Genomic DNA, 18,695 nt, shown 5'->3' with positions numbered 1-18,695 from the left:
TGTTTTATTAATATTTTTCGATTCTTATTTTTATTTTCAAGAGCGAGTAAAGGCGCTTTAACCTTGGTCGATGACCAGAAATGATTGTACATTGAAATCCGAAGCAGTTGAACAAAAATAACAAATCATAGAATTTTAAAATCACTATTGTTAGTTACAAAAATTATAAGGTTCTTAAGGTTTGTGATTTCTGTGTACAAAATACATCGTTTCCAGCCACTGAAGAATTGTCCTATTGGTGGAGTTACTCTACATGACGCATGGGTTTTCCGTCAAGGAGCATTTTTCTTAGCATGCTTCCAACGATATTGCCCATTTGAAACGTATGGTACTGGTGGTCCACGTTTCTTCTGTTCCTGCGTTCCAGATGTCTCTGCGTTCTCTGCTCCATGGTAGGCCCAACCATTTTATGTTTTTGATCATTTTAATGTTTTTATGTTTGAATAATCGAAAACATGAACAAAGATAAGAAGAATAATAACTCGCTTTTATTATTCTTTGGGACTCAGACATAAGTTCTGGCTGTGGAAGTATGATTAGTGATTAGTGATTAGTGGAAACCCAATCCGAGAAAACATTCCCGTCCAAGGAAGGCGAGCAAGCCCCAAACCCAACCGGAGAAACATTTAGTTTCGCCCAGCCAAGAGAGCGCCTAGTCAGCAAACCTGGAATCCCGTACTTATCAAAGCCCAATACAGTCCACTGAAGGTACGACCCCGCGGAACCGCAGAACCAACCCAAGGTACGATCCCATCCCAAACATTGGTCCTTCGAGCCGGATGCCGATGCCGGATCACCGACCTCAAGCCATTCGCCGCTTACCGGAGGATTTTACGAGCCAGCTGTTATCGACACTTGATTTGTTAAGCTTCAACTGGACACACTGGACCTTTTTCAACTGCCGAGCTACAAGATGCTTCGCATGATCGAAAACACTTCGATTGTCATCACCACCAACGATTGCTGAGGTCAACACAGCCCACCCCACCCGTTCTTCCCAGCCGAGACGAAAGTGTGAATCCTACCCGAGACGAAAGGTTACTTCAAATAAGAATCACTACTGGTTCTTCCAGGTAAATTATTACAAGAACAGTTCCCAGCAAAAATTTAAGAAAGTATATCGCAGGAACAACAGAATTTTTCAAACAAATATACCAAATGAAAAGATTGTATCAAACTTACCAAAATAGCATATAGCTACAAAAGTGGAGGCGATATATCTACAAAGAGTAGATTTTAACAATTCTATTTCCCCACAAAAAGCAAAATATTCGATTTCAAGTAATTTGAGTAAAACGCAAAAAAAATATTCTCGACCGAGATTTGAACTCCAGTCCTCCGAGTTCGCCGCCCAGTATTTTACCACGATGCCAACTCGTCAGTTGAAATGATTCGCGCTATAGCTATAGCTATATCTAAAATTTTCTGTTCACAAACCGGTCAAAGGAAGAAAGAAGGAAGGAACACCCATTCATCGTAAATCAGTTCACTCAAATCGTAAACGTCGAATTAGCATATTCTCAACTATTTGTAGACATATTTACGAATTGACTAAACTGCTATCCGTTTCAACTTTTTTTGGGCAAAGCTTGTCGTAAATGAATGATAGAAAATCACTCAATACCAACTTGTTTATGATGGATACTGAAAATGTCTTAATACTCGACTTGGATTATCATTTCTATTACGATTTCATGTTAGCTGGGTTTATGTCTTGCCGTCGCTTGGACCTTTTTCGATTACTACACCCTGAAATTGTTTCCCACCCAACTGTTTACGTTGCCAAGTGCACCGGTGCATTGATGCATCGTTGTACACGGAAAAATAGAGCTATTCATAAAATGTGTTCCAATTACACGTTCATAATGACTAATCAGTTATTGTTCAAAATTTGTGTATCCCCTATTCAAATCTGAGTACTTTTGGGTTGCCAATAAGCAGATGTGAACTAAAACTAGATTAGTCAACTCTGTATAAAAAGTTTGCTGTTGTTGGAATTTGGTTTGAAGGGATGTCGAAGCGAAAAAAGAAAAAATATTTTAAATTTTTTGATCGCGGAGGATCATTTGAACAACCGAATCCGGTGACACAGAAACTAATTTGACTGAGCAAGGAATGTCAATCGAAATTTAAAAAAGGTAAAGTTGCTTGCATCATGAAACTTTAATTTACTAAGAATTTTCCCATATACTTTTTTCGAACTGTTAGAAACAAAGTCTGAAAATGCGAGCCAGTGCCAAGAAAGCGCTCGTCAAGAAAAAGGAACGGTATGGGACAGATTCTGCAGAAAAAGCTGGTGAACGAGCTGGAACAAGATATGATGGATCTGATTGGAAAATTTTCGTAGGCTATCCGGACATCGCCATCCGACGGAACTTTCACTGGATGTGCATCGAACAGTTCTGCCAAAATAAGTAAGTTCGATGAGACCCAATTTCGTCATCTTAGATTTAGAACAATTCGGTATAAATTTATTTTTTTTTTAAATCAAGCACGATCGATAAATATCTGGGCTCCTCGGAACTCTTACTTAAGGTTAACCCGGAACGGGACTGCGGCGGGGAGCGACGGCGGTGGATTCTGGAAAAGGGAGCCAAATTGGAATCGAGAAATTGATCTCTGCACTGCATTCCCATACGTACAAAAATGTGAGTATTAGTAAACTAAACAAGTCCCATAATAGATAGATAATAGAATTAGTTCATTTTAAACAAAACCGGGATTTAAAAACCCACCATGAAAACATTAACGCATTTTATTAAAAAATAATTTTCTTGGGATGGTTTATACAAGTTTATACCAATTAAATTGTTCATATCAATTGTTTCTAATTATAAATATTTTTCACCAAATTGATGCTTTAATTTTATTCAATCATTAAGCTTTGATTTCTATTTCAGGTACATTATTCCTTTTGGCATCGGAATCGACGAATTGTGTTACAGTTGGTGTTATTCAACTTCGGACCCGTCAACGGGAGAGAAACACCTGCTATGGCTAAAATGTGAGAAGATAGTTGATCTGTTTCCAAAATTATTGTAACAATTGACAGCACCTAATTGATTGGTTTGATTTCAGGAACCGGTGCTGAACAGAGTTAACGAACCTGAAACGGTCGCTGGTTCTCGATAAGACCGAAATTCTGCATCAGATGTTGGCCGCTTGTGATCCGAACGGCACCCCGTCAAAGAAGATTGAGAGTTTCTGACGGAAGAAAAAAACTTACAAGCATCTACTGAAGCGAAGCTATGGATGCGTTTAAATCGTTTGTTTCATTACCTTCAATGATGTAAATAAAGACTTAATTATTGCGAAGATAATTTTTTTCTAGGAAATTCTTTTCAAATTTACTTTTTCAGAGAAATTTCCAAAATGCATGGACATCCCCATGTCAAAATATACAGAATTGACTAACTGGCTGAAAGCTTTCGAATGTATAAAAGCTTTTTGTTCACGCTCTGTGTAAAGCGCCCAAACATAAAACTAAGTGGAGACACTTTTCTCGGATCTGTATGAATTTTTATACAGAACAGAGTAACTTTGTTTACCGTGTATCATATTCTCAACGGATCACACTAACATAGGGTTGCCATCCGTCCCGCAAAAGCGGGACATGTCCCGCTTTTTTGTTGAATGTCCCGCCGTCCCGCTTTTTCCTCAAAATGTCCCGCTTTTTTATTTGAAAACTTTTACTAAGTTCACTGACTTACCCTGGTAGAAATCAACCTCTAGCCTCAATTTGAATTCATTGGTTCAACACAGAAAACTTTCAAATACGTCTTTTTCTTCAAAATAAGCAGCATTCTTGATAGTTTGTATTAGACAATACTAAATTAACTCTAATGTTCTGAGCATTGCAGTAACAATCTGATCCAGCAAGCGTTCTTAGAGAATGTTCAACCAATGCAATAAAAATAACTTTGGTATGAAGAAAACAATGTTAAGTTGCTTTCAAATGATTATAGATCTTAATTTTTCGCCGTGATCTTTAATAATTGCCTTATTTTATACACCACCTTTTTAAACTCAAGTTTACAATGATGGAAGTTTTCTTAAGTTTTGAAATTTCTAAATAAAATTTTAAGTTTGTTTGTTATCACACAAAGGCTTTATACGCGGTATCAAATCCACCGTTTATATGTAAGACTTGAAATATTTTCTCCGAAATAACGTGCTAATTCGCGAGGACCGTGGAAAATAAATGTCCTTATGGCAAAAAACCCTGTAAATAGAAGTCATGTAAGAAAAAAACTGAGCAAAATCAATCCGTGCAACAAAACCTTAGTGCACTTTCTATACGAATAAGTTTGGCTAAACTATTTTGGCTGGCTATTTTTAAAGAATTTTTCAAATGTCCCGCTTTTTTTTCCTGAAATGTCACGCTATTTTCTGAAAGTATCTGGCAAGCCTACACTAACATCATCACACCGAAAACCCAACCAACACTCCCGTATATTGGCCATCCATGAGGCACCCGCCATTTTAGGGTCGAAGCTCCCCCGAATGAATTTTGTCTTATCGCACTGAATTCACCGAAACCAACCGCCACACTTACCGATAATTGCACTCCGAAGGTTATTGGCACTTTTGCAGACATTTTCGCACCGAATTAGATGTTCGCGAGGTAAAAAATTAATCCGCATTTGATGGTGATTTCGACCGTCAACCATCTTCACCGATTGCCGAACTAACTAATGAATGATCGCATGCCCTATCGAACACATGTATTGGTGACCCCACTGACGTTGAACTTGATCTTGACATTGAATTTGACTTTCAATCGTGAGATGAGATCGATGAGATTGGATCGAGGGGTGAACTGATGTGATATTTTGTCGACCTACTTTTATTGTTGGAATTCAAATCGACACTGTTCAACGATTGTTCATACCTGTAGTTCTATGTTCTATGCCGAAGCTTGTTTAAGAAAATACTACATCGTTAACTTTCCTCTCAAAACGCACCACTTTTGCTGAGATTGGATACCGAGATTTATCACTAAATAAACTGCCATTTCTGAAGACGGTTCGAGCAACATCTGTAGAGCTGCGCCAAACACTGTTTTTTAAAGTAAGTTAAGCTCAACTACAGTATATGTTTCACGCCGAATCCAACTTCAGAACAAAAACTACAACAAAATTATTCTCCACTCGATACGCCCCGATTTTGCTGAGATTGAAAGCCCAAAGATTCGATATCAACTCTGTCGTTTTGAAGCTGAACCCGAGTCATACCTGTAGAGAAGCGCCACCATTTTTTCTCAAAAGTAAGTTTAAGCTCTACAGTGTATGTTCTACGCCGAAGCTTCAATCGTATCAAATACTGACACCGTTTCTCTCGTTCAGTCAAACACGTGTGTGAATATCCGAAGTTATGCCTGCATCTACATCCGTCGCCAAGGTGGCGCCTTTGGAAAGGCTCCAAACAAAACTCCGAGGTCATATTGAGCTTTTTAAAACCATCGCAGTCTACGCAGATACAATACGAGACGTTACATCCGTGCAACAAATCGCTGTAAGAGTCGAGAAACTGGACAAACTTTGGGAGAAGGTGAACGAAACCATCGAAGAAATCGAGAATCACGACAGACACAAGTGATGTGAATGAGGAACGCGTAACTTTCGTAAACATGTACTACAACCTCAAGGGCGTGTTCATGGAAAAAATTAAGGAGCTTGAGGAGGTCCTCTGCATCACACCAATCCACAAGGTTCATGGATTCTTCGCTTCTGCCGACTGTCGAACATGTGAAGTTAGCCCAGAATAAGCTCCAATCGTTCAGCGGTGACATGGATGAGTGGTTGAGTTTCCGGGACCTGTTTCTTTCACTGATTCACACCAAGGCTGATCTTCCAAACGTTGAAAAATTCCACTACCTTAAAGGATGTCTGTCAGGGGAAGCTAAGGCACTAGTCGATCCGTTATCCATTACCGCAGTGAATATCAGGTCCCCTGGGACATCCTCATGAGGCGTTACAACGATAGCAAGATTCTGAAGCGAAGGCAGGTCCGCGTGTTGTTCAGTCTACCAAATGTACCAAGGGAATCCCCGTCTCAGCTACAAACCCTCCTGGAAGGTTTTGAGCGTAGTGTTCAAACGCTGGATCAGCTGGTGAAGGCAGAGGATTACAAAGACCTACTTTTGCTGGAAATCCTAGGTTCCAGATTAGATCCAAGTACATGGGAAGATGTATCTGCAAACAAGGAGAAGGACAAGATCAAGTATCTTACGGAGTTCCTCCAGGCACGAGTGAAGGTATTGAGCTGCTTGCCCTCGAATAACGCCGATGCAAGAAGAGATCAACCGCAATGGATTCGGAAGCCCACAAACCGGATGGCCAACAATGCTTCGCAGTTTACCACAGGCCGATGTATTGCATGCTCGGAAGACCATCTTCTCCATCAATGTCTGGCTTTCAAGAATTTGTCGGTTGCAGAGAGGAAACAACTGATTCGAAAACACAGTATGTGCAGGAACTGTTTTAGACGAGGTCATATCGCAATAAAGTGTCCGTCAACATACGTTTGTCACACTTTGCTATGTTTTCACGCCGCGATTAGAGTCGCACATTCTGCCGTCACTGAAACTTCCATGGGGCAACGAAGTGCTGAGCGGGCCGAGTACGCTGGGGAATCATCGTCAGCCGGAACTACATCTGCAAACACAGCTAGGAGGTCCAACTCAACAATGCTATTGGCTACAGCTGTCGTCCTGGTAGAAGATTGTACTGGATTCAGTTATCCGGCCAGAGCGCTTTTGGACTCCGGTTCTGAGTGTAACTTCATGACAGAAACACTTTGTCAACGGTTGGGGGTACAGCGGAAATCAATAAATATCTCGGTAGTTGGTATTGGTCAAGCAAACAGCCACGTCAAGCACCAGGTTTCAGCTTTGATTCGATCCAGAATGTCCAGCTTTAGCAGAAAAATGGATTTTCTCGTCCTTCCTAAGGTTACAGCTGATCTTCCTACAGCTACCGTCGATACTTCCAATTGGAAACTTCCACCAGGAGTTAATCTTGCCGATCCATCCTATTGTAAATCCAAGTCTATTGATGTAGTTCTTGGAATACAGGACTTTTTTGAGTTCTTTCAAACCGGAAACAAAATTCGACTAGGAGAGGGACTGCCAACGCTGACCGAATCGATATTTGGATGGGTGGTATCTGGAGTTGTAGACAACTGGCAGAATTCTTCGCAAACCGTATGTAACACCGCTGTTTCACAAGATTTAGATGAAATCTTAACTCGATTTTGGATTTGTGAAAAGCTGGAGCCTCTTCACAATTATTCGCCTAAGGAGTCGCGCTATGAGGAGCAATTTGTGCGCACGGTGCGCAGAGGATTGGATGGCAGGTACACTGTGAGCCTTCCCATGGATGAAGACGTATTTCCAAGCATTGGCGATTTAAGGGATATCGCTTACCGACGTCTTCAAAGCCTAGAGCGTCGACTGGCAAGGGAGCCACAGATGCGCCAACAGTATACCCAATTTTTAGCCGACTATCTGAAGCTTGGGCATATGCGGAAGATAGATGAGACCCTAGATGCAGGACGAGTACGCTGTTGTTTACCGCACCATCCGGTGATTAAGGAATCGAGCACTACCACCAAACTTCGAGTTGTATTCGACGCTTTGTGTTCGACATGCAGTGGCAAGTCACTCAACGATATTTTACTAGCGGGACCGGTAATCCAGGATGATCTCCGGTCAATCATCCTAAGAAGCCGAATGAAGCAGTTCATGATCATAGCTGACGTTGAAAAAATGTTTCGACAAATTCACATTAGCGATGCAGACAAACCCTTGCAGAGTATTTTGTGGCGAGAAAATCCAACCGAGGAAGTTCAAACATACGAATTTACCACCGTAACGTATAGGACCAGACCTGCGCCGTTACTAGTTACCAGAGTTTTTTTTTTTTTAATATCAAGAAAATTGTTGTACATTCTGTTCCATTTTAAGTTCTAATTTTATTATTGAAGAATTCTTTCTGATGAGTCGCCGCGACTGTTAATTACTGATCCTCCTTTACTAACATCTATCTTCTATCTATATATATAAAAAGCAATTTCTGTATGTTTGTTTGTTTGTTTGTTTGTTTGTTTGTTTGTTTGTTTGTTTGTTTGTTTGTTTGTTTGTTTGTCCTCTATAGACTCAGCCGTCTTAAGAGCTAGAGAGCTGAAATTTGGCATGGATGCTCATTAGGACCAAGAAGGATGAAAAATGTTTTTAGATTTTCGAATGACCCCCTCTGAAGGGGGTCTTCCATACAAGACAAATATTGTTTTCGCGATATTAACGTTGCTTTTCGTCGGATTGTGCTGGAAATTTGCACATGAGTGTTTTGAAAGATGAGAAATCGATTTCAGGTGTCAAATTTTGTGTAAGGGGCCATTCAAAGGGGTCGTCCATATAAACTGTTCACTGTTTTTGCGATATTGACGTTATTATACATCGTATTCAGATGAAAATTGGTACACAACAGTTTTGAGTGACCTGCAATCGATTTGAGGTATCAAATTCAGTGTAAGGGGTCGGCAAAAGGGGTCGTCCATATTAAATTTTCAGTAACTTAGTGATGTTGACGTTTTTATACATCGGATTGGGATGAAAATTTGCACATAGAAGTTATTAGGGACAATCAACTGATTTCACTTATCCAAACTAAAATCAGGGGTCGGCCAAAGGGGTCGTCCATTTAACTATTCATTGTTGATGCGATATTGTCGTTATTATACATCGGATTCAGACGAAAATTGATACACCAGAGTTTTGAGAGATGAGCAATGGATTTCAGGTATTAAATTCACGTACAGGGCCGGCAAAGGGGGTCGTCCATATAAACCTGTCAATATTTTTGCATTATCGTCGTTATTATACATCGGATTGGGATGAAAATTTCCACACGGTAGTTTTCAGGGACGGGCAATCGATTTCAGATGTCAAATGTTTTGCCAGGGGTCGACGAAAGGGGTCGTCCATATTAATTAATTTTTCACTGTTTTTAGCAATATTGACGTTATTGAACAGTGGATTGCTTTGAAAATTTGCACACGGGAGTTTTGAGGGAAGGGCATTCGATTTCAGGTTTCGAAGATTGTATAAGAGCCCCCGAAAGGGGTTTAACTTTTTGGCAATAATTGCGTTGTTATGCAATGATTTAGTCGAAATTTATACACGTGGTTTTTGGCACGGTCAATTGATTCCTGATTTCAAATTTAGTAGTAGACGACAGACAAAGTGACCGTCCAATATTTTTGCAATTATTACTGAACAATGAATTCAGATGTGCATCTGCAGAATGCTTGGCGATTGGCTTTCATACAAACTGTTCTTGACAGACTCCAAGTTGAAAGCGAAACGGAGTTCGTATGGGATCAGCTAGTAGATTATAAGTAATCCACTCCGCAAAATGCAGCAAAACTTTATAAGTGAAATGCCTTTATAAACAAACCTATGATTTAAAAAAAAAGAATTCTTTCTGGAAATTAAACGTCGTAAAGATTCTTCGACTTTATTTAAAGTATGAAAAGTTGAATATAAAAATTAACTAAGTTTCAAAAATAATTTTCAGTTTCACATTTATTGTCCTGGAATCTTTATCATAGTCGGTTTTCATGATCAGACTTATGGCCTTGTGGTATAGCTCAGTTAGAAAGTCAGTTGCCTCCTGAGCTGATGTTCATGAGTTCGAGTCCAAGAGTAAACATCGAACACAGTTGTACCGGATAAGTTTTTCAGTAATTTTCCCCCAATTGCATTGTTGATATAGTTCGCAAATGACATGAAGAAGCTAAAAAATACACCATACTCAATTTAAAGCTCCATATTTTTCTGATTGTTCATGTCGAAGCTCAAGAATCAATCGAGAGTTTCCACCAAAAAGAAAACCCATACAAAAGGGTGACATCGTCAACCAGTCATCGTTTCCATCAATCGGAAGCTTCAAGTTCATTTTCAGCCCGCAGCCGTGCTGAGGGATAATTTCGAATTTGAAGTTCAACGCACGTTGTCGGTCGTTGCCGAACAATTGTGTGTCTGTGTGGCCACATTTGAAATTCTTTTTCGCTTGCTTGACGCCATCGCCGTCGATAATCACCGCGTGAAAATTCGCGTGCTGCATGACAAGGCATCAATGACAGGTTCCCCACTTCTTTCCGCCTTCTCGGGTCCTCCTGACCGGGACACTTTTTCCTCTGTCCTCTGCTGTCTTTCCTTAGGTGTACAACATCCCATTTCGACCGAGACCTTGCAGCGGTACAAGGATCAGCAGTTCGATTCCATAAAGTATACTTCAAGGCGTGGAAAATCCCAGCACACGATTGAAATAAAGTGGTATTGTGCGTTTTCGATATAACCTGGATTTTCCATTCACCGTTTCTTTCGTTGTTGGGAAAGTTGTTTTTCTCTTCGCCGGTTTTTTTCCCCGATTCCATTTCCAATACAGAACACAACTCGACAACAACAACAGCAGCGAACGGTAAGGATTTATTGAAAATCGTAACGCTTGTCCTCGCGCACACCGGCAAATACACAAAACGGAGTTTTACTGCCGGCTGCTTGCCATGGTTCTAAGGTCGCGTCGCGTGTATACCGAGAAGCGTTTTTCCACCCACCCAAGCCATCTATTCCGAATCCTGTCCGCCATTCATATGTCGTTCCTTCCAGGTATCCCAACCTGGGTTCCCAGTTCCCAGAGTAAAGGATCAATGCTCCGGAATCGGATCGGATTCTTGTAATCGGTAGATTACCGGTTGTGTGGAAGAGCAGCAGGAGAGGAAGAAAAAAAATCCTTCCCCACTCGTAAGGCCAAATCGAAATTCGATTTATTTTTGCAATCGAGTGGTTAGATTTTTCCCTCCTGCTCTCCTCCCCGTACAACTCCCAACTAACTCTAAAGAAGGGGTGTGAGAAAATTGTTTGGTTGCCTTCGCTCGACAATAATAAATCTTGTGCGTGTGGAAATCGTCGACTTGATAGGTTTTTTTCTCTGCCTCTTCTTGTTTGCTGCCGGTGGAACAAGCTAGAATTGGTACGACGATATGTAAATCACTCAACAAACTGTCTTTCCGGAACGCCATTTTTCTTCTGCCGGCGGATGTCATCGATGCGATTGGTTGGCGTTAATTGCAGCGAATGCCGTCGGGAGTTTAGCTTGGCTTCGCTCAGCTCAGCTCAGCTGGAAGGAAATTCAATTGTGGCAGGTGTAAGTAAATTGTAAGGATTATTTCAGAACGGAAGGTGAGGAAACGATTAAAAAAAAGCTCATTTATGCAGAATAGTTTTTTAGATTATTTTTAAACCAAAAATTCAAGCAGTTAACCTTTTAAGCAACATAAACATAAAACTCTAATAGATTACAACTATTTCTAGCATCACTTAAGTAAATAACTGAGCATTTGATACTAAAGATTTTTATTCATTTGAGAACTTATTGAAGACTGCAAATCGTTTAGACTTATGCTTTGAGATATATTTAAACCAAATTGAATCAGGTTTATAAGTTTTTAAAAAAAAATTGTCAAAAATTCTCGTATATTGCAGAATTGGGAAAAATAAACAATAACTGCTATAACTTTTATCTCGGAAGTCAAAATTATCCTGGCTTAAAATTAGCTCTGAAAATCTTGGCACCTCGGAAAAATATCAATTTTGCTGCCTTGTGTAATTTTCTCCTAGCTTATGAAAGCCGGAATGAAAGCAAATGTATTTTGAATACTTCTAAATATCAGAAATGTTAAGCAATTTCTTGTTTGATTATCACAAATTATAAAATTTCAAGCTAAATTATGCAATTTTGCCCTGAACTTTATTTCTGCGATGTACTTTGATCACCGTTTTTATACTTTAGGATTTTGTTGATATCGTTGATGTTGTTGATAGTGTAATAAATGTAACATTTATTTCACCGAACAATATCAATAAAATCCTTAACTGAATGTTATTGTAGTTCAAAATCAATTTTCTTAAATTTGCTCCAAAAATAAGAAATTACATCGATGATTTAAAGTCTTGATTTTTATTTTGATCTTGAATTGATATTTAATATTGAAATTTCATGATTTTTTTTTTAAATTTTTCCTTACAATTCATTTTATCAGTTAATGCGCACATCCAGGAACAAAACATCAACAGATCTGACATAGAGCACTGACTTACAAGCTAGCTCACGAAACTTATTTAAGGAATTTTTGTTTTGGCTGGGCCACCAGATGTTCCCAAACACATCATATAGAACTGTCAAAACAAAACTGAGAAAAAATAACAAAGTTTCAGTTATTTTTGAGCAGATCGGATGAACCACTTTGCGTGTTTCAAGAAAATTGCTGTTGAAGTTTCATAACATATTGCATAAACAAAAAATATACAGTATGACCCATAAAAATGCAAAAATATTTGGAAGTCTGCTTTGGCTTGTTTTTGGCAATTTTTTAGGATATTTTTTTGTGGGCGGAATTTTTTTTCAATTGATCCGGTGTCCAAATCAAGTACGCATCATTATTTTACACTTTTGAAGGCACTTCGAATGTTAAATTCAAGTTTTCTACCAAGAATCTCGCCGGAGTCATGGTATTTGGAGTGGTTGCTTCGAAAAAATTTAAGATGATTCCTGTTTTCATAAAAGCAAAAGTAATAGTTAACACTGAAGTTGAAATGAACATTTTGAAGAATCAGGTGCTCCCGTCGATTCAGGCAAATTCCGGTGAACCTGAGAATGTTTTTCAACAAGATGGAATCCATGTCACACCTCAAAACGGACCTAAACCTAGCTGAAGGAAAATATAAAATTTTAACCGAAGGTTCTTCGGCCTCTGAGCAGTCCGGATTTGAACCCCCTCATTGTTTGATATAAACGTAAGTTCAAGCAAATGCCTGTGGATCCTCTCATCCATGTGTCGATTCTCTGAGGGCTTTCATCTCTAATATGCTTAAATGTCGGAGGCTTCTAATCGCGGGATTGCAATAGAGAGAGAATTCTTGGCATTTGGAATGGAAATGATCAAAATTCCACAACTGCTTCAAAATTTGCAACAGTTTGCAACAATTCGCACATATTATTTTTCTCTGATCACTGGTTTCTCCCATTTTAACTCAAATTTACTCATTTTCCTGCACATTTGGCCACAATTTCCAAAATTTAAGTCAGGGGTTAGCTACCTTTTGAACCCACGGGCCAATTTAAATTTGAAGTCTTGTAGGCGGGCCGTTCTTTAAATAACTTTTTTTTTATTAGCGGAGCTTCACGTCATTTTTTATAAACAAAATTGTTTGGCCAAAACAAATCTCAAAAAGCAAAGATAAAACGATTTCGCGTGTTAAAAATCAGAAATTCAACATGTCTTTTAGAATACTCGATATTCAAAATCATTATTACATAACCAAATCTGTGTCATTATTGAATTCTCATAATTTTTTTTTCTAGTACTTCTAGACAAGAATTCGTTATTACAACTCTCATGCTAAAACCTATGGTACTATTCGTCATCATTCCCATTTTAAAGTATTCTGGAGCTTTCCACAGTGATAACTAAGAGTGTGGAAAATGTATATTTAAGACTATTTTTAAGTCCATTGACATTTTTTGAATTTCTAATGAATAATTGTTTTTTCGCAAATTTTTCTTCGTGGCTATTTTGGTTTTCAAAATGCAGGCTTTTTTCATAATAATTATAATAATTTTAAAGTTTGTATATATCGAAAAACGTATGTGGTATACCTATTTATGCTACCGGGGGTCAAATGACCCATAACACTTTTTCCACTAAAACTCTCTTGTTTCTCAACGGATTTTTATAAAATTTATAGTTTTGGAAAGCTTGTAATGTGACTTTAATAAAATGTTTTGACAATATTCAGCTAAATTGTTTATTTTAAAAATTATTCAAAGTCTAAGAAAAAAAATTCGGAAAAACATGCTTCGGGGAAAAAGGCCGTAAGTCAGTTATAAAGTGCTCAAAAAAAAATTCACTTAGTGTTTGAGAAAGCTTAAGTAAGAAACTATATGTTGCACATATAGAATTTTTTTTTTAAATTTTCTCTAGACCATGGACACAAAAATGTTAAAGATATGTTGTGAGACGTACTTTTTAATGAATGAACCGCCAAAGCTGTTCCAGTCACAATAAAAAAATATTATATAGTGAATTGAAAATTTGACATAATTTATGAAATTTTGACATCTTCAGATTTATAAAACACGAAACATAGAATTTAAAAACTATGAATGTGTTGTAAAAATCGGTTGAGAAACAAGAGAGTGTTTTAGCGAAAAAAGTGTTGGGGGTATAAATATGTGTCTGTATGTTAATGTTAAAGAAATCACCGTCACTATATGACTTTTGTATGATTTTATTCCACAATTAAAACTTGTTCGCTAAGCCTTAATTTTTTCCTTCAAACGGTAAAAACCCCTTTTTAAAAATAATTTTCTGTATTGGATCATTGGATTGAGATGTTGAGCGTCGAAATCACAAAAAAATGTTCAATTTCACATATTTTTAAGCAACTATCTCAAAAATTACATTCTTGATTCTAGAATTTTTTTTCCTGATTTTTATAATTTTTAATTCTTATTTGGATATCATTAGGATAGGAATTTTTTAAAGCCATATTATGTATGACCTTGATAATGTGAAATGAAAATTCTAAGTGAAATAACTTAATTTTTCGATGTTTGTTATAAATTTTAAATCAAATTTTCTGAAAAAAAGCATCTGTGATGATCGTCAAAGACCTTGTAACCCATCCAGTGGGAACGATCGACTACGGTATTAACTTCGATGCCTTGGACATGGTATTGTCCCTCCACCCATAGAAGGGCATGAATGTTAGGAGAAACCTTTGTTCCCACACTTATCTCATAACACTAACAGTTCACACCACATCATGAAATCGGATAGCCACTCGAACACAATAAGATCTCATCACTTAGTAAAATTAATCATCAAAATATTACAAGAGTCCACAAGCCCCAAGTAGCTGACAATCATCATCATCACCGACATTGCATGAGTAGACAGTATATTTGTACGATACCACAAACGTCTCTCATCACTACTCAGTAGAAGATACTCAATTGTATAGTATACTCAAGAGTAATCATCAGGTGTCGGAGTCTCCCAGAACTCGGGTCGAACTAAATGGAACCATCTATTGATCGGGTGCTCAACCACACCGCAGGACAGACATCGGCATCAGTTGTCATGTAGTTTTCAAGTGTGTTCAACCGTTTTACGTGAAGTTTCTTGAAACCGTGTAATCCGGATTGTATAAAGTTATAACTTCCGGTAATAGATTTTATCTTAGTGCCCAGAGGTCGGCATTAAAACGCTATTCGCTAGTTAGTCCGCTACATTTTTGTTTGTATATTTATTTTTTAACTTTATTTTTGGAGAACTTACGGCTCAAAAAACTTCACCAATTTATAGAAAATAACATTTATCAGCATTCCTGCTTGAATAATTGCACCTGGTGGAATTAGTTTATCCGTCATTTTAACAGAAATCCCGTAAGAAAATAAATTGGTCATCGAAAAAGTAGCGGACTAATTAGCGATTAGCGATTTAACGCCAGACACTTGAAAAGAGCATGTATCAGCATTCTTCCTTGACTGATTTCTTGTGGTGGAGTTTGTCAATCTGCTAGTAAAAAAGTTTGGTAAAAAAATAAATGAACAAGATAACTATCTAACAATAACGGAGCAGACAAATTAGCGATTAGCGCTTTAATGCCGGACTAATAGTGCCTGACCGATAACGCAGCTACTAGGCTGAGCCTTGATATTTTCTGCGGTTTGGTGAAAACTGTGATCACAAAGGTAAAATTGGATGAAATGATTGTCATGACCGATACACATTTAAAGTCCACGTTTTATGTACAGGGCCGTCTAAGTGAATACGAGTTTTGGCCGAACAATAAAGATATTTTCTGCATGGTATTCACTTTTTGCATGATGGACCCCACAATTATGGGCTAGGTTCATTAACGTGGATATGAGATCGGTAAGAAACATAATCTTGAAGAAATTGATGATTATCTAATTGGCCTCTTGGTCTTCCCTGCAGACCTATTTTTTTCCGGAGCTTGTTTTATTCTACAAACAAGTATCCAGAGTGGCTATTCTGATGACGCCAAAAGCCTATCCGAACAAAATGGATTCCGGCTTGGATTGCATGCGTTCATGCTTTATAAGATGGCTGTCGTCGAGGGATACACATTAGTTTAAGACACAACTACACTTACACACATACATCTAATATTAAGTTTTAACATTTTTTTTAATTTAAAGTTTTAGGATAAGTTTTAAGAAGTTAGGTTAGGTTTTAAATAAAAATTTTAAATGAATGACAACTTTTTTCAATACTAAACACTTATCTTTTTATTTTGGAAAACTTTAATTCCTGTACCTGGGCCTGGATGCAATCGGGTGGAAAATCGTCAAAGATGCTGAACGCGAACCTGGTCGACTCGTAATAACATGGCAGGGTGAAACCTCAGATGAGTCGATAAATTCTTTTGTCAGAGTTCCATGCGAGAAGAAATTTCTTCTGATGACAACCTTTTGGGTCGAATCACAGAATTTCAGAAATCGATTGTTTTTATCAAGAACTAGGTAATGATGTTTTTTTATGGCAACTTCGATGTCGGCTGATTCATGTTGATAAAAAAAAATAAAATCGTTCACCAAGGCTTTATTATGATTCCTATGATCATGTGCAGCTTTCGATTTTTGGCCTCTCTGCCGACTCACTTCAATGGATTTTGCTTTTCAAGTGGTAGGAGTTGAATAATTGGGGAAAATGTGTCCTGAATTAAAAAAAAAACAGTGTTACGTTATGCCAATAACCAATATTGCATTTATGCCTTGAACAGAACATGATAAAGGCTTAAAATGCCAGATAAAAGTTATCTATCTGAATGATTGTGGGGCAAATGCAGATAAGTGCATTTTTGATCAAGTCATATTATTTTTCCTAGCAATCCATTGTAGAAAAAAGTTTTGGCATAAAAATTTGAAAATAGCTTCGCGGGCCGCACAAGAAGGTCTCGCGGGCCGCGCATTGCTCATCCCTGATCTAAGTCATTAGCTGCGCAATTTGATCATTGACGTATCTTCTCTCTTTATCTCAGTGCCTCGGTCTAAGTAAGTGCCAATCAGCACAGTTAATTTTTTGGTATTACAATTTGAAAACAAGCAACTGGACTTGCGTTCGCAATTTATGATCATATTTTAAACCTTCCAAAGTCGTTCGCTAAATGTCCGTTTCGGAGAAATTTGCGTTGTAGTTTGATTTCGTTCTCCTGGCTGTGAATGTTAACCTATTTTAATGATATTATATTCATTGTGTAGGTAATCTATTCTTTTACTCAACAATTCAAAATAGAGTCGATATGTATTACCAGGTTATCAGAAATTGGTTCAGAAAGTAAAAATTCCGAAAAATCAATTTTATTTTTAAAATACTCATAACTTCTGACAGCTTTTCTGTATTCAAGTGTTTCATTGATGTTGGAAATCGTCAAAAATCCATCTATCCGACAATTTACCTATAGATATGTTGAAGTCTAATGAAAGCTTTGACCGCTATCACAGATCTTCCGGTGGAAAAAAATCTTATTTTAAAAAAACGACATCCAATTTTGGCTTTGCCCAGCTGTATTTCATTTCCAAATAAACCTATTTTCAAAACTCAAATTTTAATTTTTTGTCGTTAATTTGATCATTATTTTCATAGAACAAACTTGGCCTGTTAAAATTACCAGTCCATCAGTATATTGGAATGATGATAAAGATGTTTGAAATGTGTGGAGGGTTAAAATCGATTCGTTAACTAGCGCCCCGAAAATAACAATAGAAATAAAGTTGTTGAAACTTGAAAAGGCTTTAGCGAAATCTGTTGTAATACGTAACGCTTGACAAAATGAAAAATTACTTGGGAATCGATTATTCTTAATCGCATTCTATTGATGGTTCTTTTTTCGTATACTCCCTTTTCATCCCCTATTTACATTAATAATGCAATGCAATTATTTGAAGATTTTTATCGGTCAAATCAAGTTCTCACAATAGTCCTAAGATTCGCGCAATTGGTTAAAGTAATTTCAAACGTTTTTTTTTAAATCAGTGCTTTGAAAAAATGAAGACCCACATTACTTCAAAATGGTGGAACCTTTTTTTTAAAATTAATCCATTGAAAGGGAATCAAGGAAAAAGCGGAAAAATTGGCTTTGAGTAGCACCTTTAAAGAATGTAATGTGAAATTTTTATTGGGGCGAACATTAATTCGTTACCTTTCCACAATCCTCGTCCGTACAAACAAAGACCTACATACGCAAAAGTCAAAAAGCTTGTACCCACCTACCGCACAGCATGATTGCAGTTGATTCTGTGGGGTCATTAAATTGATCGAGCATTGAATGTATACTACACATAAAGTAGTAGGTACACAAACAGGAAATTGAAATTAGCCCTCGTCCGTCGTTCGAACTTCTCCATCCACAAAGTATGTGGACCTACAAGTACATTACTTTTCGGAAAACCCCAAAGCACACACAATTGAAAAATCGTTAACCGAAATTTAGCTTCTCCCCGGGGTCGGGGTTCGTCGCCATTGGGCTTAACTTCTGGGCAGTTTCGCGTGGGTGGGTAGAAGGGGGGGGCTTGATCTCCTCCCAAGAGTGCTACGCCGCA

The 18,695-nt window shown here is 37.8% G+C and overlaps 1 protein-coding gene and 1 long non-coding RNA gene across 2 annotated transcripts; both read left to right on the top strand.

Annotated features, from left to right (window-relative positions):
- Positions 1 to 2,500: 2,500 nt before the first annotated feature.
- LOC129757903 (uncharacterized) lies at positions 2,501 to 3,280 on the top strand. The gene is made up of 3 exons (XR_008739848.1): positions 2,501 to 2,648; positions 2,901 to 3,004; positions 3,079 to 3,280. It is a non-coding gene; the product is annotated as an uncharacterized LOC129757903 (long non-coding RNA).
- A 2,349-nt stretch (positions 3,281 to 5,629) lies between these two features.
- Positions 5,630 to 10,488, top strand: LOC129753591 (uncharacterized). The gene is made up of 3 exons (XM_055749425.1): positions 5,630 to 5,752; positions 5,948 to 7,875; positions 10,452 to 10,488. Exons 1-3 carry the CDS (start codon positions 5,630 to 5,632, stop codon positions 10,486 to 10,488), a joined length of 2,088 nt encoding a protein of 695 aa, XP_055605400.1.
- The last annotated feature ends 8,207 nt before the right edge of the window (positions 10,489 to 18,695 follow it).

The sequence above is a fragment of the Uranotaenia lowii genome, chromosome 3 (assembly GCF_029784155.1).
Source record: "Uranotaenia lowii strain MFRU-FL chromosome 3, ASM2978415v1, whole genome shotgun sequence".
Taxonomy (NCBI): Eukaryota; Metazoa; Arthropoda; class Insecta; order Diptera; family Culicidae; genus Uranotaenia; species Uranotaenia lowii.
Note: the sequence above shows the minus strand (reverse complement) of the source record. Positions and strands in the feature narration are given on the sequence as shown.

What these genes read in the sequence shown, in the direction of transcription:
- LOC129753591 (XM_055749425.1), top strand. Translation starts at nt 5,630, where the DNA reads ATGTACTACAACCTCAAGGGCGTGTTCATGGAAAAAATTAAGGAGCTT. An exon ending in CCGACTGTCGAACATGTGAA is followed by an intron (nt 5,753 to 5,947) that starts GTTAGCCCAGAA and finishes AGTGAATATCAG; the next exon opens with GTCCCCTGGGACATCCTCAT. An exon ending in TACGAATTTACCACCGTAAC is followed by an intron (nt 7,876 to 10,451) that starts GTATAGGACCAG and finishes TTTCCAATACAG; the next exon opens with AACACAACTCGACAACAACA.